At 42.8% G+C, this 24,956-nt stretch overlaps 1 protein-coding gene across 1 annotated transcript; it reads right to left on the reverse strand.

Moving 5' to 3' along the window:
• Positions 1-1,225: 1,225 nt before the first annotated feature.
• On the reverse strand, positions 1,226-19,276 carry slc19a3a (solute carrier family 19 member 3a). The gene is made up of 5 exons (XM_055896040.1): positions 18,888-19,276; positions 5,879-6,677; positions 4,555-4,747; positions 1,893-2,034; positions 1,226-1,788 (listed from the first exon to the last, which is right to left on the reverse strand). The coding sequence occupies exons 1-5, from the start codon at positions 19,080-19,082 to the stop codon at positions 1,624-1,626; spliced, it is 1,494 nt and encodes a 497-aa protein (XP_055752015.1). The 5' UTR covers positions 19,083-19,276; the 3' UTR covers positions 1,226-1,623.
• Positions 19,277-24,956: the final 5,680 nt, after the last annotated feature.

Raw genomic sequence — 24,956 nt, forward strand, 5'->3', positions numbered from 1 at the left:
AAAACAAGGTAAAGGTGTGTGGAGGGAGGGGTTGTTAGGGGCGGCAGGAAGCCTATCGGTTAAGAGCGTTGGGCCAGTAACCGAAAGGTTGCTGAATCGGTGAAAAATCTGTCGATGTGCCCTTGAGCAAGGCACTTAACCCTAATTGCTCCTCCTGTAAGTTGCTCTGTGTAAGAGTGTACGCTAAATTACTTAAATGTAAATGTGTTAAAGGGACGGGGTCTCCTCTCATCCTCTATCTAACCTGTGAACTGGCCCGGACTCAGCTGAGGCATATGCATATTCAAACTGGCTGATACTAAGTTATTGCAAAATATTCCCATTCATTACGCTGGAATTTTGTAAATATTTTTTTCTTAGTGGAAATTAGCTCTGTGCATATCAGTATTTGTACATTTAACACAAGTTTAAGGGCAGAAATGTTATTTGGGAAAGCTGAGAAGACTACTTGGAGTTGCTTTATTTGTAAAGAGGAACCAAAAGGGGTTTGTGCAGCGTGATATCGGTAGGACTATTTTTACAGAGAAAAAAAGAACATGCATTTCATCATTTATTAAATAAAAGGGGGAGGAGTCTCCTCTTCTGTGATTGGCCCCAAGGGCAGAGGCTACACCTGGAAGGGAATTGGCTCTCACCTATGCTCTGACCTGTCCTGCTGTCCAGGTGGTTTACCACAATATAGACCACAGGTGTCAAACTCATTCCACGGGGGGCCGAGTGTCTGCGGGTTTTCGCTCCTCCCTTGTACTTGATTGATGAATTAACATCACTAATTAGTTAGGAACTCCCCACACCTGGTTGTCTAGGGCTTTATTGAAAGGAAAAACCAAAAACCTGCAGACACTAGGCCCTCCGTTGAATGAGTTTGACACCCCTGATATAGACTGAAGACCACTGACTTTGGGTGTTAAAGAGATTTAAGTTAATGTGTGTGTGTATATATATATATATATATATATATATATATATATATATATATGTATGTATGTATATATATATATATGTATGTATATATATATATATATATATGTATGTATATATATATATATATATGTATGTATATATATATATATATATATATATATATGTATATATATATATATATATATGTATATATATGTATATATATATATATATATGTATATATATGTATATATATATATATATATATATATATATATGTATATATATATATATATATATATATATATGTGTGTGTATATATATGTATGTATATATAAATGTATTAAAATGAATTTTAACTAAAAAGAATGACCAAACCATGCCTTTGTATTGCTGCACTGTACATCTCCATTTTCATATTTAAATATTTTGTGTGTGTGTATATATAGATGATGTTGCAGTCTGAATGTGGAGATCTTGCTCAGGAGTATTTCTTCTGGAATAAACCATAGACTGTGTAAAAAATATCAACCAAACAGACTGGAATGTCATCGGTGTCTAATTCAGTAGGGCACAATGTACCAAAAAGTTTTGCAATAGAAAACAAAAATGTGCTTAATTTTTGGACACATTCAGGTAGAAACTCCCCATTTCAAAACGTTTTCTCCCATTCTGTGCCTACCGAACACGACCCAGGGCCCAGTGGTCAGTTTCTTCTGCTCAGAGTCTTTGTTCAGGGCAAGTGTCACTATCTTTCAGACTTGGAGGCTGCTCCTCTGCAGTGGCGGAGTCTCTGTGGCTTTGCCGCATTCTCATTATCGTGTACACACCCCTCAGAAAGAAAATGACAGCGATGGCTGAGAAGTAGCTTCCATAAATGATGAACTGCAAGAAAGAGTGGAGAGAGGTATGTTTTTTCCCCTTATTCTTCAGTTGTAGGGCTAGCGAGCAGGTATTTTTGTCCTGTGACACTTGAACTGTTAGCTCACCTGTGGGATGATGCCCAAGCCAAGCCCCCTGCCATCCACCACAACAGATGTGATGATAGTCTGAAGGACCAAAGCCCCAAAGTTGTTTGCTCCGAAGATCAGTGCATATCTCTCCATAGAGAGCTCAGTAGCAATTTGGAACCTGGGAGGAAAGAGGGCACATGTTTTTCCCTCTATCAAATATTAAAAGGTACATTTTTTTACATTTCAGATCTATAAAGGGGTCCACGTCCCAGGCCATTTTTTATTTTTTTTAAGATCCAGCTATATCCCACAATCTAAAATTAATAGAATAAATAGGTAAACGCCATGGGGCTGATTCAGACCTAAGTTATGTGAATGCAAATGGAACATTTCTGTACTCCACATTTTTCAGCCAGGTATTGGTTCAGAGTGGAGATCACAGAGGTATGTCTACAGATCTCCTTCTGACCACCACCTTCAGGCATGATGAAACGATGAATGGCGTTGAGCAACCTGTCTGTTCTGAGAAACATCTAGGCCTACTTTATTTTTTCCCCAATAGAAATAACACCATTCTCCATGCACTGTAATTTACAAATTGATAAATGCTAGGTAAATGAGTGAGTTGTTTGGATAAGGGGATTGTAAATATATTTTGCCCTATGATTGCCGGCGACAAATGTAAAACCAGTCATATGGCAGAGAACTAGGATATATCAATTTTCCCACTGAGGCTTATGAAATGCTGGCCTTATAACCTGCAGGGATGCAATTTGGAGACTCAAACTATCGGCATCAGTAGACATGCGCAAATGACAGTATAGCGCCAAACCTACCAAGTTGATTTATGATTTCTAGAATGTTTTAATTATACGCCCTGACTTTTCACTGTATTTCTTTACAATTTGTATTGTGTTTAAATATTTGCCACAATCGGTAGCCATCGTCAGTTATACCAATACATTTATAACTCACTTGAGTGTTAGTTTCTTTACATTTTGCATCATTCCATTGCTTATTTACCATTCATCTGTCACATTTGTGTGGTTGTTCCTGAGGAATAGTAGACCATATTAGGCTAACGTATTACAAATAGTAATGTAGTCTATTTGAATCATTATGGAACGCAGACCACATGTAGCCGTTTAAACCTGGAGCGTGGTTCACGACTGGACCTTTGTCATCACAGTTCCATGATTATTGGGGATTATTAAGGATACAAGATCAGGGTATTTTTAAATTTACCAATTGGTGCTGAAAAGGAGATGAATACGAGTGTATTTACAAGGCTTTCTTTCATTGATCCCTAATATTCTGAACGTTCTCTCCATATTATACTCTAGTGACTCTGGAGATAAATGAAATCAAAGCTAATATTCTGAACGTTCTCTCCATATTATACTCTAGTGACTCTGGAGATAATTGAAATCAAAGCTACCCCAAATTTTAAAGGGATGGCATAGATAAATGTACTGAAAACTGTATTGAATGAAAATTCCACGAGGAAATGTTTGGCCTGCAAGTAGGAGGGTTTTCAGCGGTTGAATGAAATGTATTCAGCGTATGCAAGGGAACCACGCCAGCATAAAGTAACGCTTCGAACACACCGACTGCAATTTGCGTTTCGATACACCAGAAGTACATTCATTTCCAATGGAACGCTGCATTTGCCTTGCAGCATTGCGTTGCAGAGGCAGTTGTAGTGCGTTCTGTGTGGTGCATACGTTCGATAAAATTGTATGAGTGGACTTGACAGAAAGTAGCAAAATATGAATGTAGATTATTATTTTTTTTGCACATATTCAGTAAAAAGGTGGGATTACATAAAAACAGTTTGATTGCATAATTTCTTTACATTTTTTATTTATTTATTTGCCAAGTATATTATTTATTCGATGACATCCTCAAATTAATTGTGAGAGCCTATAATATAATTTCCCTCCAAAATGCAGTTTTGGAGCGAAATGCAATAATAAATAGTCAAGATAGGCAGAGTAGGCTCTTTCAACAATGAGACCAACGTTGAGGAAGGTGGTATGACTATTTCTTTCACACACACCTCATTGGCTAGGTTAGCAAGCTAGGTTAGCTAGCTAGCTAACGCTAACTAGCCACATCTAGCACAAGCTCACTACTAAACTGACCTGGCAATCCTACTATCGTGGACACTTGTCTCCAAGCAGCATTTTTTGTGTTTATGTCCCTGTAGCTGTCAGCAGTTGTGTCAAAAAGACACGGTTTTGAGGATACTGTGAAAATGATTCTCTCCTCCATGTGTCCAACCGCATGCGACCATTTGCAAAAGGTACCTGCATCAGTATAGTTGCCTAGCCGCGCAAAATGTTATGCAGCAGTGATGCAATGACGCAGTCGGTGTGTTCGAAGCGTTAGTCTGAATAGTAACTATTGAGAAGTGCGTAGGAAAGGCGTAGTAGTTTGAATCGGGCCCCATGTAATTATCTTTTCCATTAATTTGGGCATGAGATATTTAACTAGCTCGATCTACATAACCAATAGTGTGGGATGGGCACTCATATTGACGTTAGACAACTTTGGAGGTATGAAAACATCTGATTTAGGAGTGTAAGGGTCCATGTAACAATTGAACATGAAAAGGGAATTTCTAAATGTGAAATAAGGCATATTGTTCTTCAGACGGCAGTAATTCTCAATTTATCATTACAGTGTTTGCACTCACATGGCTATGGTGATAAGCAGCATGTAGAGGCACTTGAAGACAATGTAGCCAGCGTAGCAGGCCCAGATGTTGGCTGTGAAAGTCATTGTGAAAAGGGCTGCAGCTCCCAGGCCAGAGAATGAACCCAGAGCCAACTCTCCCCACTGGGCCCAATCCACCTGGGTGAAACCAATACCATAGGCCGTCGCTGCTCCTGCAAGAAACACAGTGCGCTGAGCCCTAAAGTTTTACATGACGTTGCTATATACCTTTGTGAGGGGGGCGGCAGGTAGCCTAGTGGTTAGAGCGTTGGACTTGTAACCGAAAGGTTGCAAGATTGAGTCCCAGAGCTGACAAGGTTAAAAACTGTCGCTCTGTCCCTGAACAAGGCAGTTAACCCACTGTTCCGAGGCTGTCATTGAAAATAAGTATATGTTCTTAACTGACTTGCCTAGTTAAATAAAATTAAAAAGGTGTTAGACTGTTGATGATTGATTATTAAAGCCTGACAAGCATCTACAAAAAACAGATGGTCATGTGTCCTGTTTGAGATGGTTTACTTGAGACAATAAAGGGACGTTCTTGAGTTATGCATGCTGTCTTTATCCTTTAGTCGTATACGCACTCCAGCCAATAGGAGACCAGCTGACCCTATATATTGGAGCACCCCCTATCCATCAGCCTCCCTTAAAGTCTTCAGCGAGACCCTGGTGGCCGGCAGAGCCTGAAGCCACCTCCGCTCCACTCGTAGAACTGTAGTTACATACCAAGTAAATATTGTTCTATATCGTGGAGCTCCACCCCTTAGGGGGGGATTTGCACCTGTTGATTTAGGGTGGGGCAGAGCGGGCGAGCCGGAATGTACTCCCTGCCGGTGCTAACACTTCCCACATAAAGAAAAAATCAGGCCCAGCTGTGACTGAGTCACAGACTGTTCTCTCTGCTACTGCACAGTAAGCGGTACCGGAGCGCCAAGTCTAGGTCCAAGAAGCTTCTAAACAGCTTCTACCTCCAAGCCATAAGACTCCTGAACATCTAATCAAATGGCTTCCCAGACTATTTGCATTGCCCCCCCCCCCCCCCTTCTACGCTGCTGCTACTCTCTGTTATCTATGTATAGTCACTTTTATAACTACCTACATGTACATATTACCTAAATTACCTTGACTAACCGGTGCCTCCCTCCGCACATTGACGCTAGGTGCCACTTGCACCTAACTTTGCCTCACTGGGTGGTTCTGGCCTGGCACAGGATGTGGGTCACAGTCAGAACCGACTCGAACTGCGCACACAATGTTTCATGGCGGCGCCAGGAAATGGGTCTATAGCGTTGTTGGCTACTCACCAAATAGGTTGGACACAGCTTCCACCCCTCCATTGTAGACTGTGAAGTTCTGGGATGGCTCTACGTGCTGCCACAGAACCTGAACATAGTTGATTGTCTGGTTATAGCCACAGGTGGCAAGTGCCCACCACACTGACCAGTACAGCAGCTCCCTGGTAGAGTAACACTGAAGGAAGTCTCTCCACAGCTGGATAAGAACCTGGCTGCAGCTCCTAGTTCTCACTGGCTCCTCAGGGGACTCTGCCATTTCCCCATCACCTGCACACATGTCCTCTCTTCCTAGGGCCTCTGGTAGTTCTTGGGCTTCCATTTCTTCTACATTTCCAGTTTCATGCCTCTCCTGACTCCGATGGAAGAACATGCTTCTCTGTGGCATGGGCAGGAAGAGGGAAGTCACCAGGGCGATGGAGATCAACACCAGGGTAAGTACCAGGTTGTTGTTGTAGGACATGAGGTTGAAACTGACCAGCAGCTGTCCCAGCACAGAGCCCACCGTGTAGCCTAGCAGCTGTACACTACGGCAGTAGGATGTAGCCTTTCGGTAGTGTTTCAGCTCCACTATGCTGTATATGTATGAAAAGTAGGCCACCTCGCTGGCTGTCACCACGGCGTAGGCAAACTGCATTGCCTGCATGGCTGCCACTCCCTGCAGCCAGAGCAGCATTGCTGTGGTAACAAAGAGGTTGATGCACTGGAACACCACGACGGGCTTGTAGCGCAGCCAATCGGTGAGCAGGAAGACGGGCACCAGCACAGCCAGGTAGGAGTACGTCCACACAGGGAAAATCTCATTGGTCACCTGAGGTAAATGATAATGATGTCAAAGACTAGTGGTGCGTTCATATCGGTAAGTCTGATAAATTAATAATTCCCGAGTCGGAAAGACCCACTAGAATGACCCTCCAAATCGGAGTTCCAAGTGGGAAACTCAGACCAGAATGAATGATGATGCCTGACCTTTCACCTTCAGATCAAAAGATGGCAGACAGCCATTTACAACCTTAATAATGTGTCCAATAGTCTATGGCTTGACACATTGTCAATGTAAGCAAGCAAACTAATTTTTTAGCAACCTTATCTTGCTTAGCCATCTAGTTTCTCATTAGTTTAATAACTTTTCAGATTTCAAGCACTCAAATGCATTCATGATGACATCCAGAGTTCACCAATTGGGAGCTATGAGTTCCCGAAAAGCATTTGAACGCACCATCAGTGGACCCTACCAAGAATACTTTATTTATAGTTCTTCACTTCATGCAATACATTGCACTTTTTTTTATCAAGCAGGCAATAAAGGGATCATAACCCCTGGTACATTGACTCAGAATGATTAGGGTAACACTTTACCTGACAGCAGCATCATAACCATGTCATAATATGTTATAACCTGTCTTAATATGGTCATGACACATACAGCATATTTAGACCTGTTGTGACATATATTGCGTTATTTTATGGCTGGTTATGACACCTACATAAGAGTGTCAAAACCTACCACACAAGGCAAAACATTGCATTTCTTTGTCATAGCCAACTTGTTAGCCAACAATATTCTCTGAAATGACCGTATTAAATTCCCATTGTAATTGCTCACAAATTGATGTCAGACATGCACCTACCTCAATGCTCTGTTGCTGATGACTGGAATGAATGCAGGAGAAGATTTCAGGAGAAGTATTGATGACTCTTTTTGATTGATGAGTGACATAAGGGCATTTACGTGATAGGCTTATCTGGCTTATATGATTATGTTGGTCATAATGCTTCTAGACAGTGTCAAAGTGTATTTTCTTAGTCCAAGTAAAGTGACACAGGAGGGTCAAAAGGCTTCTTGACAGTGTATTTTAGTTATTTAAAATCGATGAAAAAAGCATGACCGTGAACAGAATTCATTACAACGACAACAACAAATGACTTAAGAAACAAAGGTTCAAATGAAAGGAAACTTCTTGGCTGGGGAAAACATTGTTTTGACACTCTTATGTAGTTATCAAAACCAGCCATAAAATAATGCCATATATTCACAACTGGTCACACTATATGGGTCATGACAGTGTTATGACCATATTATGACAGGTTGTTGCAAGTTATGTCAGCTGTTATGACATTAAGACATGGTTATGACTATCATAACGTGTTATGACGCTGGGTGTCAACTAAAGTGTTACCATGATTAGAAATACAGATTGGTATGGTATTGGTTGAGATTATAAATACACTGCTCAAAAAAATAAAGGGAACACTTAAACAACACATTGTAACTCCAAGTCAATCACACTTCTGTGAAATCAAACTGTCCACTTAGGAAGCAACACTGATTGACAATACATTTCACATGCTGTTGTGCAAATGGAATAGACAAAAGGTGGAAATTATAGGCAATTAGCAAGACACCCCCAAAAAAGGAATGATTCTGCAGGTGGTGAACACAGACCACTTCTCAGTTCCTATGCTTCCTGGCTGATGTTTTGGTCACTTTTGAATGCTGGCGGTGCTCTCACTCTAGTGGTAGCATGAGACAGAGTCTACAACCCACACAAGTGGCTCAGGTAGTGCAGTTCATCCAGGATGGCACATCAATGCGAGCTGTGGCAAAAAGGTTTGCTGTGTCTGTCAGCGTAGTGTCCAGAGCATGGAGGCGCTACCAGGAGACAGGCCAGTACATCAGGAGACGTGGAGGAGGCCGTAGGAGGGCAACAACCCAGCAGCAGGACCGCTACCTCCGCCTTTGTGCAAGGAGGTGCACTGCCAGAGCCCTGCAAAATGACCTCCAGCAGGCCACAAATGTGCAGAATGGGAGAAACTCCCCAAGTACACCTGTGCCAAGCTTGTAGCGTCATACCCAAGAAAACTCAAGGCTGTAATCACTTGAAATAAGTCCCAAACTTTGTGTGTTATCCTCAATTATTTTATTCATGTGCATGTATGGCTTTTTCAAGATGTATGTGTCCTTGTTTTTTATTTTTTTATTGTCAAATTAATAACATAAACTAAACTCCAGACCGGTCTCAAGTGCGGTCTCGGATACATTTGTACTCAGTCTTGACTTGGCCTCAGACAGTAAGGACTCATAATTGGAGTAAAACACTTAATTATCAGCTTCCATTCAATGTAGGAGAGTGTACTTTTTGTAAAACACAAAGGGCCAGTAGTGTAGTGGTGGGAATACACAGGTAAAAGCCGTATACCCACTTTTTTTGGGGGGGGGGGGGGGGGCATTGCTTATACTCACTTCTTAATCTTTACCGATGCGTGTCAAAGTAGTATAGTGGAGGTATACGATTTATCAATTATGTAGTACAATAGAGAAATCATGCACAAAGTAGCCTACACAATCGCAAAGCACGTGAAATACAGTATATTCACATGCGCTCCGCACATAGCCTAGTTTCAACAGAATATAATCTGTAGGCAGCAAGAGTGTGCAGCTCCCAAATGGTTTTGGCATGGAGCAGCTCACAGAAGAATGACATCGATAGCCGGTAGGGTAGGAAAGACGTTTCTATTTATATTTATACGTAAATGCTAACTAAGGCAACAATGGGTATGCAAACCAGGTATTGAAAAAGTTTAGTCCAAAGTGTTGGTTAGTAGGCTATTTGCAATTGTCATCATGCACTGTTTGCATCAGGGGTGTAGACATGGATGAGCCTGGGTGGACAGAGGCCCATCCACTGGGGAGCCAGGCCCTGATAGGCCCACCCAATCAAATTGATGTGGTTTAAGCATTGCTGTGGACGCTTAGACCATGAAATGTTAGTATTTTCTCAATTAACAAAGTGTGGTTTTTAGAGTGGAAATATGAAAAATCTACAGGAAAACATACTCAAAAGGCAAAGCCTTATAACCGACAGTTCCACCCAAAACAAGCTGCCTTTTATGGTTAAAAAAATTGACTCTGCAAAAAAGGCTGAGGCCACCATGGCATTAGCTATCGCTGAACACTGTTCCATGCTGGCATGTGATCACATTGGAGAACAAAGCAAAGGCGGGGCAAAGTCTAAACCACGCCCAGCCTCTACTGTGATAGGCCAACAGACGCGTTGGAACTACGTCATCACGGTATAAGAACAGCTGTTCCTGCAGTACTTCCTGCAGTTCCCTGTTAACCCTGCGTGGTGATACAGCGAACCCATATATACGAAAATTGCATTTGCCATTCATTGTTTGCGGTAATTAAACATAATTAAAGAAAGTTAGCAGACCTTGCTTTTTATTTATCCTGACACCGGATGTGTTACACGCAGCGTTCACAGTAACTGAGACATTTTTCAGTGTTATACACAGCTAGAGATGCAGGTGTCATTTGGTTAGCTAGCAAGAACTTGAATGACTGTTATACAGTTAGCATATCTCTTGCATTTGCAAATTCACTCTGGCTATCTACTCCGATTTCAGAGCACTCTCCTCAGTCTGAGTGTGCCAGAGCGCAGAACAACTGATGAATGTACAAACGCGCAATAACTGATGAATGTGGCTGGTGTCAGTAAACATAGGCAAAAAAAAAGTTATAGTTAGTGAAGAACGCTCTAGATAACAAGTAAACAGCCTAACCAGCTCTGCTACGGCGAGTACACTGGTCAGCGTGATGTGTTCTGTCATTTGTGTCTGGAAGTAGCTAGCAAGCTAGCCAACTTTAACCAATTAGCTTGGATGCTTGTCTGGGACAAGCATGCATTGGCAGGCAAGCTGTAGAAAGATGAGGCTACAAATCAAATCAAATGTACATTTTCATGGTTGTTTGATCAATAGGACTGTAATAGGACTCCCGTGGTGTTTACATACTTGCAGAAATCCATTCAAGTGTATTTTGTGGCATTTAGCAAATGCGTTCTAATGATCTGAAGTCATGCTGTTGCAAAGTCCAGTTCAAATTGAATGATGGCAGGCCCGTGTGGCAAATTACTTGTTTGTATGAAGGTCTACCGTAGCTCTGATTGGCTTAAACGCACAGGTCTGTGTAGACTCCAGTCCTGGACAAGAGGTGTTTTTATTTGGTTTTATTTTGTGCAGTGTCTATTAATTGTCCAAATGCACAATCACCTTCCCGCTCTATATTGCTATAGAATTTTCAAAAAATTGTATACATTTTTTACTTAACATTTATTTAATTAGGCAAGTCATTTAAGAACGAATTCTTATTTACAATGACGGCCTACCGCGGACAAACCCTCTCCTAATCCGCACGATGCTGGGCTAACTGTGTGCCGCCCCATAGGACTCACGATCACGGCCAGTTGTGATACAGCCCGGGATCAAACCAGGGTCTGTAGTGATGCCTCTAGCACTGAGATGCAGTGCCTCAGACCGCTGTGCCACTCGGGAGCCTCAAAATGCCTTAATTTCCATAATTCCCAAACATTCTAAGAATTTATGAAAAGGTGAAAATGACCATCTCTTAGTGATCAATTGTCACAATAAAATAAAAAAATGTCATATTCCTGGGGGTGTATATGAAAAGATTTGAATAAGATTTCATGTTGCTAAAATGCTGTCAGTTCCACTTTAGATGCAACAATGTTTCACACACAAGTTATTTCTGAAGAGATGGCTAACAACAGCAAGCGTGTTGCATCAAAAAACACAGTTCCACTCACCAGATGATGATCATTTGAAACGTAACTTGTTGAACGTTAGAATCTAACAAATTAGCACCAACATCCTCTTTGATAACATCTGCTGCATCTCCTGCAAACTAGCCGACAAAAAAAGCTAGACAGACTGTGGGAAAAGTACTGTTCACTATTGCTCAGTGGCCTGTAGACCTTCAAGAAGGCAGAAGTATCCATACGTTTTTGTAAAAACGATCCCACTCATAATGTGATTGGTTGATTCCACAGTCACTACAAAATTTTGCCCTAAAACAATTGAATGGCAGATGCCTTATCTAGCTTCTGATGGCCTAGCCAGTGGCTGAATTAACTAGCTAGATTTATCTTCCCAGAGACCAGCAAAGAAAAATCCTTCAGTGTTAACTCTTTCCTTTCCTTTCCAACAAAAACTGAAGACTATAAGAAAGGAGGACCGAGCACGCCTCCATTCTCATTAACGGGGCTGTATTGGAGCAGGTTGAGAGCTTCAAGATCCTTGGTGTCCACATCACCAACAAACTATCATGGTCCAAACACAACAAGACAGTCATGAAGAAGGCACAACAAAGCTTGTTCCCCCTCAGGAGACTGAAAACATTTGGCATGGGTCCTCAGATCCTCAAAAAGTTCTACAGCTGCACCATCGAGAGCATACTGACTGGTTGCATCACTGCCTGGTATGGCAACTGCTCGGCCTCCGACCGTAAGGTACTACAGAGGGTAGTGCGTACAGCCCAGTACATCACTGGGGCCAAGCTTCCTACCATCCAGGACCTCTATACCAGGCTGTGTCAGAGGAAGGCCCTAAAAATTGTCACAGATTCCAGCCACCCAGTCATAGACTGTTCTCTCTGCTACCGCACGGCAAGCGATACCGGAGCGCCAAGTCTAGGTCCAAAAGGCTTCTTAATCTTGGCGCACGGATCCCTTTAGCGGGATCATTTTCATCAACAACCGCTAAATTGCAGAGCGCCAATTAAAATTTAAAAAAGGCAAAAATATTTATATTCATGAAATCACAAGTGCAATATAGCAAAACACAGTTTAGCTTGTTGTTAATCCACCGGTTGTGTCAGATTTTGAAAATATGCTTTACAGCGAAAGCAATCCAAGCGTTAGTGTGAGTTTATCGATCAGTAGACAAAACATTACAAACACCTAGCAGCATAGTATCTTGGTCACGAAAGTCAGAAAAGCAATAACATTAATCGCTTACCTTTGATGAACTTCTGATGTTTGCACTCACGAGACTCCCAGTTACACAACAAATGTTCCTTTTGTTCGATAAAGATTATTTTTATATCCAAAAACCTCCATTTGGGTGGAGCGTTATGGTCAGTATTCCACAGGCTCGTGCATGTCATGAAGGGCAGACAAATTCCAAATATTATCCGTAAAGTTCATAGAAACATGTCAAAGTTTTTTATAATCACTCCTCAGGTTGTTTTTAACATAAATAATCGATAATATTTCAACCTGAGGGTAAACTATTTAATTCAAGACAAAGAAAATGTCAAGCTACCACTTTCGCGCGCATGAACTAATCAAGGACATCTGGCAGTCCACTGACTCCTTTTTCAGAATAAAAGCTTGAAACTATGTCTAAAGACTGTTCACACCCTGAGGAAGCCATAGGAAAAGGAATCTGGTTGATATCCCTTTAAATGGAGGAAAGGCAGGCAATGGAACAGGGATTTTTCAAAATAAGAGGCACTTCCTGGTTGGATTTTCTCAGGTTTTCTCCTGCAAAATCAGTTCTGTTATACTCACAGACAATATTTTGACAGTTTTGGAAACTTTAGAGTGTTTTCTATCATAATCTGTCAATATATGCATATTCTAGCATCTGGGCCTGAAAAATAGGCCGTTTACATTGGGAACATTATTTTTCCAAACATAAGAATTCTGCCTCCTAGCGTCAAGAAGTTAACAGCTTCTAACCCCAAGCCAACAGACTCCTGAACAGCTAATCAAATGGCTACCCAGACTATTTGTATTGTCCCCCCACCCACTCTTTTAAGCTGCTGCTACTCATTGTTTATTATCTATGCATACTCACTTTAACTCTACCTACATGTACATATTACCTCAATTATTTCGACTAACCGGTGCCCCCGCACATTGACTCTGTACCGGTACCCCCTGTATATAGCCTCGCTACTGTTATTTTACTGCTGCTCTTTAATTATTTGTTATTTTAATTTACATTTTTATTTTTCTTAAAACTGCATTGTTGGTGAAGGGCTTGCAAGTATCCGCCGCATTTGAGAAATATAATTTCATTTGATTTGAGATTAAATCAGAAAATCATTGAAAATAACAATAATATAATCATTATTTGTTATGCTTCTACACCTGCATTCTAGCTGTTTGGGGTTTTAGGCTGGGTTTCTGTACAGCACTTCGAGATATTATCTGATGTACGAAGGGCTATATAAAATAAAATTGATTGATTGATTGATTGATTATTTTCATATTCTAATCATTATTTTATAAATCCTCAGCCTTTTCTGAAGGCGTAGAAGGCCCATTGTTACCCTCTGTAGAGTGGCTTCCCTCAGCATGCATTTCTTCACTATTCTCAAAGAATCGATATGTTGTTCCAAACACAGTGGGCATAATGGGAACCATGTCATCACAAGTTATACCTTGGCCTCATCTGTCCATGGAACATTCTTCCAAGAGTCTTGATGATCGTCCAGGTGCTTACAGGTACTTTTTGGCAAACACTTAAATCAACTTTTTGGATGAGATGGGTCCCATTATGTCTGGCGAAAGCCAAACACTGCATTCCACAGTAAGAACCTCATACCAACGGTCAAGCATGGTGATGGTAGTGTGATAGTTTGGGGATGCTTTTCTGCCTCAGGACCCAGACATATTGCCTTAATAGAAGGAACCATGAATTCTGCTCTGCATCAGAAAATTCCACAGGATAATGTCAGGCCATCTGTCTGTGAGCTGAAGCTGAAGCACTGCTGGGTCATGCAGCAAGACAATGATCCTAAACACACAATCAAGTGTACATGGTTAAAATGGTTAAAAAGTAACACATTTGAAGTTTTGTAATGGCCTAGTCATGTCCAGACCTAATACCAATTGAGATGTTGTGTCAGGACTTCAAACAAGCAGTCGCTGAGTTAACGCAGTTCTGCATGCAAGAATTCCTCCCCAGCGATGTGAGAGACTGATCAACAACTACAGGAAGCATTTGGTTCCAGTCATTGCAGCTAAAGGTGACACCCAGTTACTGAGTGTAAGAGGGCAATTCATTTTTCACACAGGGGAATTGGGTGTTGCACTTTGTTAATTAAATAAATAAAATAAGTATACATTTTTTTATTTGTAAACTCAGGTTCCCTTTATCTAATATTAGGTTTTGTTTGAAGATCTGACAACATTCAGTATCAAAATTATGCAAAAATAGTGAAAATCAGAAAGGGGGGAAAGTACTTTTCACGGCACTGTAGGCTATTTATATTAATACTCAAAAGTATGAGTTTGACTTTTCTTTTAATTTTTCTAAGGTATTCTCTTAGTTGTACTGCTAAACTTGATGTAAAGAAGTGACATTTTATATAATTATGTGAATATGTCTAAACACCATATAAGGTTTTAAGTACTGAGTTACAACTAACCCCCTGTCACGCCCTGGCCTTATTATTCTTTGTTTTCTTTATTATTTTAGTTAGGTCAGGGTGTGACATGGGTAATGTTTATGTTTTGTTGGTTTTGGGTGTTTATTTGGTAAAGGGGTTATGGGGTGTAGTAGATGGTTTTGTGTTGAGTGTATATGTCTAGCGCTGTCTATGTTGGTTAGTTATCTAGGAGAGTCTATGGTTACCTGAATGAGTTCCCAATTAGAGACAGCTGATTTCGGTTGTCTCTGATTGGGAGCCTTATTTAGGGTAGCCATAGGCTCTCATTGGTTGTGGGTAATTGTCTATGTAAGAACGTTTGTAGCCTGTTATGTTTGTGCACAACGTTTGTAGCTTCACGGTCGTTTTGTATAGTGTGTCAGTGTTTTGTTTCGTTTTTGCCTTCTTCATAATAAAAGAAGATGGCTTATTTTCCAAAAGCTGCATTTTGGTCCGTTAATCCGCCACACGATCGTGACAGAATTACCCACCATAGGACCAAGCGGCATGGAAGGCGGCAACAGGACCTACCTACACAGGATCTCTGGAGTTGGGAGGACGAATTGGAAAGAGATGGACATTGGGATCAACCTGGAGAATATCGCCTCCCTCGTGAAGAGCTGGAGGCAGCGAAAGCCGAGAGGAGGCGATATGAGGAGGCAGCACGGAGACAAGGCTGGAGACCCGTGAGTACAACCCAAAAATTTCTTGGGGGGGGCCTTAAAGGGAGTGTGGCGAAGTCAGGTAGGAAACCTGCGCCTACTCCCTGTACTTACCGTGGAGAGCGGGAGTACGGGCAGACACCGTGTTACGCAGTAGAGCGCACGGTGTCTCCTGTACGCGTGCATAGCCCGGTGCGGTACATTTCAGCTCCACGTATCGGCCGGGCTAGACTGAGCGTTGAGCCGTATGTCATGAAGCCGGCCCAACGCATCTGGTCACCAGTGCGTCTTCTCGGGCCGGCGTACATGGCACCAGCCTTACGCATGGTGTCCCCGGTTCGCCTACATAGGCCGGTGCGGGTTATTCCACCTCCCCGCACTGGTCAGGCGACGGGGAGCATAGAACCAGGTAAGGTTGGGCAGGCTCGGCGTTCAAGGGAGCCAGTACGCCTGCACGGTCCGGTATTTCCGGCGCCACCTCCCCGCCCCAATCCAGTACCACCAGTGCCTCCTCCACGCACTAGCTATATGGTGCGTGTCTCCAGCCCTTTACCACCAGTGTCTAAACCACGCACCAAGCCTCCTGTGTGTCCCCAGAGTCCTGTGCGTCCTGTTGCTGCTCCCCGCACTAGCCCTGAGATGCGTGTCCCCAGCCCGGTGCCACCAGTCCCGGCACCACGCACCAGGCCTACAGTGCGCCTCAGCCGGCAGGAGTCTGCCGTCTGCACAGCGTTGACTGAACTGCTCGTCTCCCCAGCGCCATCTGAGCCATCCGTCTCCCCAGCGCCATCTGAGCCATCCGTCTCCCCAGCGCCATCTGAGCCATCCGTCTGCAATGAGCCTGCAAAGCCGCCCGTCTGCCATGAGCCTGCAAAGCCGCCCGTCTGCCATGAGCCCACTGAGCCGTCCGCCAGACAGGAGCCGCTAGAGCCGTCCGTCAGACAGGATCTGCCAGAGCCGCCAACCAGACAGGATCTGCCAGAGCCGCCAACCAGACAGGATCTGCCAGAGCCGCCAACCAGACAGGAGCAGCCAGATCAGTCAGCCAGCCATGAGCAGCCAGATCAGTCAGCCAGCCATGAGCAGCCAGATCCGTCAGCTAGCCATGAGCAGCCAGATCCGTCAGCTAGCCATGAGCAGCCAGATCCGTCAGCTAGCCATGAGCAGCCAGATCCGTCAGCTAGCCATGAGCAGCCAGATCCGTCAGCTAGCCATGAGCAGCCAGATCCGTCAGCTAGCCATGAGCAGCCAGATCCGTCAGCTAGCCATGAGCAGCCAGATCCGTCAGCTAGCCATGAGCAGCCAGATCCGTCAGCTAGCCATGAGCAGCCAGATCCGTCAGCTAGCCATGAGCAGCCAGATCCGTCAGCTAGCCATGAGCAGCCAGATCCGTCAGCTAGCCATGAGCAGCCAGATCCGTCAGCTAGCCATGAGCAGCCAGATCCGTCAGCTAGCCATGAGCAGCCAGATCCGTCAGCTAGCCATGAGCAGCCAGATCCGTCAGCTAGCCATGAGCAGCCAGATCCGTCAGCTAGCCATGAGCAGCCAGATCAGTCAGCTAGCCATGAGCAGCCAGATCCGTCAGCTAGCCATGAGCAGCCAGATCCGTCAGCCAGCTATGAGCAGCCAGATCCGTCAGCCAGCCATGAGCAGCCAGATCCGTCAGCCAGCCATGAGCAGCCAGATCCGTCAGCCAGCCATGAGCAGCCAGATCCGTCAGCCAGCCATGAGCAGCCAGATCCGTTAGCCAGCCATGAGCAGCCAGATCCGTTAGCCAGCCATGAGCAGCCAGATCTGTCAGCCAGCCATGGGCCGTCCCTCAGTCCGGAGCTGCAGTCCCTCAGTCCGGAGCTGCAGTCCCTCAGTCCGGAGCTGCCATTCCTCAGTCCGGAGCTGCCCCTTACCCTGGAGCTGCCCCTTACCCTGGTGCTGCCCCTTACCCTGGTGCTGCCCCTTACCCTGGTACTGCCCCTTATCCTGGTACTGCCCCTGACCCTGGTACTGCCCCTTACCCTGGTACTGGTCCTTAGTCCGGAGCTGTCCCTTAGTCCGGAACTCCCCCTTAATGCAATGGGGTTAATGTGGAGGGGGGTCGTTTGGAGGAAGCCTAGGAGGTGGTTAGGTACTGTGGTGACGTGGGGACTACGACCAGAGCCGGAGCCGCCACCGTGGAGGGGAGCCCACCCAGACCCTCCCCTAGACTGTGTATGGTGCGCCCGGAGTTCGCGCCTCAAGGGGGGGGTTATGTCACGCCCTGGCCTTATTATTCTTTGTTTTCTTTATTATTTTAGTTAGGTCAGGGTGTGACATGGGTAATGTTTATGTTTTGTTGGTTTTGGGTGTTTATTTGGTAAAGGGGTTATGGGGTGTAGTAGATGGTTTTGTGTTGAGTGTATATGTCTAGCGTTGTCTATGTTGGTTAGTTATCTAGGAGAGTCTATGGTTACCTGAATGAGTTCCCAATTAGAGACAGCTGATTTCGGTTGTCTCTGATTGGGAGCCTTATTTAGGGTAGCCATAGGCTCTCATTGGTTGTGGGTAATTGTCTATGTAAGAACGTTTGTAGCCTGTTATGTTTGTGCACAACGTTTGTAGCTTCACGGTCGTTTTCTTGTTTTGTATAGTGTGTCAGTGTTTTGTTTCGTTTTTGCCTTCTTCATAATAAAAGAAGATGGCTTATTTTCCAAAAGCTGCATTTTGGTCCGTTAATCCGCCACACGATCGTGACACCCCCGCATAGGAGCCTATAGTTATCTAAATCTTGTGAGAAAATACAACGATAATTCTTGTCATCAACTATACAAATTAAAAATGGAGAACATTCCATAGGTCAAACATGAAAAAAAAGTGAGGCTGCTAGGATATTTACTTTAGGGTCTCAAAACCAATTTTTTTGTGAATAAAACCAAAGATAATTGATGAATTTAAACAAACTTCTTAGGCATGTAGAGACACTAACCAAGCATTAGTATATTGAATAACATTCCATTATCAGGCTGTTACAACTGAACCTGTGATACTTTGTTCCATGGTCTACTCATAGATATAGTGCTGTTCAAAATCCCAAAGTGTGGGAATGACAACATTTTATTGACATTTTAGTACTGTAGTAGCTTACCTTTTCCACTGTCAGGTTTTTGTCTGGACCTGTCAGGTAAGGTATGAGGAAAGGTTCTATAGGTTTCACAGTACTGAAAAACCCATAGATGCACAGCAGAGTGGTGGGATAGCCCCATCCTGCCCTCCACCTCTTCAAAGCCTCCATTCTCACAGATCCAAAGAGATAGTCACCAGTGTCACCACACAACTTCATGACTTTCACGTGCTGAGGTTTTGCTGCTTTACCTGCTCAGTTTACCTGCTCAGATTTAACTGTGTTACCTGTCCAGGCTAATCGGCTCCCTACCATAATACTGTAGTAGTAGCGTACTAGTCTCAGGTTGTGTGTGTAATCAATGAGCTCTGTCTGTCAATCAACAACTTGCTCAAAGGGCACTGCTTCTGGTCCACTCACACATGTTCCTTCTAGAACTGAGACATGAGCTCAATAAATAAAACAAATAAATCATACCTGCACATCAGCTGTACACCTTATCTTTTTTAGTTTACTTATAGAGTAGTTGGAGTAGGCTAACTCATGCTTATGCAACACGTACCCACTGGACAAAACTGCTTAAATAAATGTTGTTTCTACTTCACAAAAATGTGTGTGATCAAATAGGGACTAAAGTTCAGGGCAGGGTACTGGGCAGAGGCTGGCTAGTGGTGACTATTTAACAGTCTGATGGCCTTGAGATTATAAAATGTTTTTCAGGCTCTTGGTCCCAGCTTTGATGCACATACCTCTACTGACCTCGCCTTCTGGATGGAAGCGGGTGAACAGGCCGTGGCTCGGGTGGCTGAGGTCCTTGATGATCTTCTTGGCCTTCCTGTGACACCGGGTGCTATAGATGTCCTAGAGGACCTTTGGAGAGCCCTGCGGTAGCGAACGGTGCAGTTAGCGTACCAGGCGGGGATACAGCCCGACAGGATGCTCTCAATGGTGCATCTGTAGAACTTTAGGAAGGTCTTTGGTCCCAAGCCAAATTTCTTCAGCCTCTTGAGGTTGAAAAGGCACTGTTGCGCCTTCTATACCACGCTGTCTGTGTGGGTGGACCATTTCAGATTGTCAGTGGTTTGTACCCGAGGAACATTACTTTTATTTTGATTATAAATACAAGTATACAGAGCAGCATGACATTATATTTTAAAGTAGATGTTTGGTGAGACACCTTGTCCCCCTCAGTTTTGGACAGATTAATGTCTGTGGTCAGAACCGGTCAGATGAAAACACTTCTACTTTGGGTTCTTCTTTTTGTTCCACTGCATGTTCAAGCTTGCAGTGCTGTACACATGGTTGGGCTTGGAGGCTCCTCTGCAGTGGTGTACACATGGTTGGGCTTGGAGGCTCCTCTGCAGTGGTGGAGTCTCTGTGGCTTTGCTACACTCTCATTATCGTGTACACACCTCTCAGAAAGAAAATGACAGCGATGGCTGAGAAGTAGCTTCCATAAATGATGAACTGCAAGAAGAGTGGAAAAGCATTAAGCTTATTTTTCAGTTACACAGTTCAGATAAAAAATATATATATGTTTTGAATTAGCCAGATATTTAACACTGTTTCTTTGGACAAACATCAAGGACAGTTCATAACATCCAAGGCAAAAGTCCAAGGTACCTATTCATAATGTTGGATAATTACTAGCGAGCAACGCAGTGACCTTAACGCAACACCTAGCGAGCAACGCAGTGACCTTAACGCAACACCTAGCGAGCAACGCAGCGACCTTAACGCAACACCTAGCGAGCAACGCAGCGACCTTAACGCAACACCTAGCGAGCAACGCAGCGACCTTAACGCAACACCTAGCGAGCAACGCAGCGACCTTAACGCAACACCTAGCGAGCAACGCAGTGACCTTAACGCAACACCTAGCGAGCAACGCAGCGACCTTAACGCAACACCTAGCGAGCAACGCAGTGACCTTAACGCAACACCTAGCGAGCAACGCAGCGACCTTAACGCAACACCTAGCGAGCAACGCAGCGACCTTAACGCAACACCTAGCGAGCAACGCAGCGACCTTAACGCAACACCTAGCGAGCAACGCAGCGACCTTAACGCAACACCTAGCGAGCAACGCAGTGACCTTAACGCAACACCTAGCGAGCAACGCAGCGACCTTAACGCAACACCTAACGAGCAACGCAGCGACCTCATTTCATATAAATTGGAAGGATCATAATAATTTGAATAGAACAAAATTAATGAGATATAACAAGAACTGTGGTTTGAAACAAATGGTTAATGATACTACTAGATCATCAATTAAGTTGGGTCATCGTTCAGACACATTCATTGATCTGATTTTCTGTAATATACCATTGCAATGCTTAAAAGCCAGATCATTGCCAGTGGGCTGGACAGACCATAATATTGTGACCATAACCATGAACACCAAGGTTCCAAAGAAACCCCCTAGGATTGTGGTTAAGAGAAATTGTAAAACTTTTAATCATGAGCTATTTCTATATGATTTGGCTGCTGTACCCTGGGAGCTGATTTATCTAGAGGATGATTTAAATCACGCTACAGAATGTTTTATTGATTTGCTCACTGAGGTAATGGACCATCATGCCCCAGTAAGAAAGAGTACAGTTGGTGCCCGTCCATCTCCATGGATTGATGATGAACTGGGTGAGGATTTTTCTCAAAGAAATGTGGCAAAAGTCTTAGCAGCCAAGTCAAAATTAGAAATTGATTAACAGAATTATAGAACATTATGTAATTATGCAGTTAAATTGAATCGAAAGAAAAAAAAAGTTATTTTACAACAATGCTTTTATTGATTGTAAAAATTATTCTAAAAAGGTATGGAACACAGTTAAGGGCTTCCTTGGTACATCTATCTCATCATGCCCATCTAGTGTGGAGGTTGGTACATCTATCTCATCATGCCCATCTAGTGTGGAGGTTGGTACCTCTATCTCATCATGCCCATCTAGTGTGGAGGTTGACAGGAGAATAATAACAAAACCAGTTGATATTGCCAATCATTTTAAAGATTTTTTTTACAAAGAAAATGTATTTACTGAGCAACAATGTAAACATACATTCTTCCAAACGGTGTCAGTGGAGGAGGTGTTAAACCTATTGAAGTCATTACCTGATGGTAAATCTACAGGTTATGGTCTTATGGACAATTGTTTTGTTTCGCTATGCTGCTCCCCAGATTGCAGTTCCACTGAGATACATATTTAATTGGTCACTGGAAAAGGGGATGTTTGCAAATGTATGGAAGCATGCGAAACTGTGTCCTATTCCGAAAGACTGCAAAGAACCCATTACTCCTGCCAATAGTCGACCAATTAGTCTACTCCCTACACTCAGTAAGATATTGGAGGGTATTGTGAGTAGACAAATATGGGAGTACATGGAAAATAATGATCTGATTACAGCCAATCAGCATGCTTATCGCAAAAACCATTCCACTACCACTGCATTGGTTGACATGACTGACAAGTGGCTCAATGCTATGGATAATGGCAAGTTTGTGGGTGTACTATTTTTAGATTTCAGTGCAGCATTTGATTTAGTGGATCGTGAAATCATTTTGACAAAATTAATGCATTATGGTTTTAAGGAGGTAGCATTGAATTGGGTACAGTCATATCTAACTGACAGGAAACAGTCCACCTATATCAATGGTTCATTTTCTTTCCCTCATGTGTTAAACTGTGGAATACCACTTCTCTATTTAATATATACCAACGACCTTCCCTATGCCTTAGCTGAAACTCAAGCTACTATATTTGCAGATGATACTACAATTTATGCAGCAAGACAATCGGTTCAACAGGTACAGCAAGCTTTACAAGGAGATTTGGAGATCATTAGGGAGTGGGTTTGCCAAAACAAACTTGTTTTAAACACCTAGAAAACCAAAGTTATGTTGGTCTGTTCCACTAGGAAAAGGCCAAAACAGCATGGGATACAATTAAGTATGGGAGGAGAACAAATTGAAGAAGTGGCAGAAACCAAACTATTGGGAGTGCAGCTAGACAACTGCTTATCATGGTCGTCTCAAATAACTAATCTATGTAAAATAAATATTAAAACAGCATGCATAATCTGAAGGATAGCTAAATATTTACCAGGAAGAATTCTTCAGCAAATAACACAAGCATTAATTGAGAGTCAGGTGAACTACTGTTCTGTGGTCTGGGGAAATGCATCATCAAGTCAAGTTAGGAGGCTGCAGAATGCACAGAACAAAGCAGCAAGGATTGTTTTAAGGTGGAGATATGGTTCTTCTGTTGCAGTCATGCGCAGTGTTCTTGGTTGGTCATCAATCGATAAGATAATTGAAAGGAACATGTTTATTTTATTTCATAATACACACCATTTAAAACGGCCAAGTCCTATTCACAACGGTATTGTTGGTAAGAGACAGACATTCCGTAAATACTAGGAATAGATTGTCCACCATCTATGCGTTGTCCAGACAGAAAAGAGAAATAGGCAAAATAACATTTCGATTTAGAGCAGTAAAGAAATTGAATAAATTAACTGAGAAAACCAGAAACCTTTCAATATATAAATGTAAAAATTATTTTAAAACGATTTAAATATAATACATAGAAATGTTGTGGGACTATAGTAGATAAATAATCAATATTTTTTTAGATTGAGTATTTATTTGGTCATTATGTTAGTATATTATGTATGTTTGTAATAGTGTGTTATATGTGGAAATGTGTTCGTATTATAAATTATATTTTAATGTTTAAGGACTCTTGGAAGATTAGTCCAAATGGGGACTAAAAGAGATCAAAATCAAATCATCAAGAGATTCAGATCTCTTGACGTAAAGGCTAAGGTGTTGGGTTGACAGCCGCAAGGTCACAAGTTCAAACCTTGGTCCGCACTACTTCCTGACCTCACTACATCAGTTGCGTCCATCAAAAACGTGGGGGCAAGAATGGGGTAATGTAGCGAGCACATTTCAACACCTAGCAACCTCATCAAGAGGTTTGGATCTCTTGGGATAACAAATAAAGTGTCGGGTTGACAGTCGTATGGTCCTGTGTTTAAGGTTAAAGCCCAGGTTGGGACTACCCCCTGATTCGCTACAGTATGGTGTAAAACAGAAATGATTGTCATAGAATCAGGAATCATATCCACTTTGTTTATTACATTGTTTTGTTCTGAACATTTCCCTTCACTGAATACACCCCCTGGTTTCACTGAATACCCCCCCTGGTTTCACTGAATACCCCCCCTGGTTTCACTGAATACACCCCCTGGTTTCACTGAATACACCCCCTGGTTTCAAGAGCGTTTTCTTCCTTGCTTGTACTTTTCTTTATCAGGTTGGTAGGTAGTAAAGTGGTCATAAACATGGTTCTATTACTCATAAAGTATTAAAGGCTCGGATTTAAAAAATAATAATGTGTACACTCCTCTAAAGAGAGTATAAGAGTATGAAGACAAGGCATTGACATCCTGTAGTCTACTGTACCTGTTCCACCGTCAGGTTTTTGTCTGGACCAGTCAGGTAAGGGTAGATGAAGGGTACGAGAGGTTTCACAGTACTGAAGAACCCATAGACGCACAGCAGAGTTGTGGGATAGCCCCATCCTCACAGATCCACAAACAGCGATAGTCACTACTATCACCCACACAAGTTTTTATACTTCATACGAAAAGCAGGTTTATTGCTTTACCTGCTAAGGTTAGTCTGCTCTCTCACACTACTCTTAATCCAGCATGTGTCTAGTCCCCATATGGAAGTCACCTCGGTTTGTTTTTGTAATCAGTGAGCTCAGTCTGTCAATCAACAACCTGCTCAATAAATGTATGTGATAACTAAAACGCTAGATAGATAATGCATATTTAACATGGTCATAAGTATCAATTGAACACACCTTATCTTTTGGATGACTTAAAGAGAAGTTGGACAAAACGATGCTTAAGCAACATTGGTTTTATTTTTAATATAAATCCAAGTATGTAACACCATGAAATTCAATGTTAGGGTAAACCCCTGAAGAGTCCTAGCCCCCCTCAGTCTCTGATAGTCTATTGTCTGTGGTCAGAACAGAACCGGTCTGAGGGCACCTCCACTTTGGGTTCGTCTTTCTGCTC

Source organism: Salvelinus fontinalis, chromosome 33, assembly GCF_029448725.1.
Source record: "Salvelinus fontinalis isolate EN_2023a chromosome 33, ASM2944872v1, whole genome shotgun sequence".
Taxonomy (NCBI): domain Eukaryota; kingdom Metazoa; phylum Chordata; class Actinopteri; order Salmoniformes; family Salmonidae; genus Salvelinus; species Salvelinus fontinalis.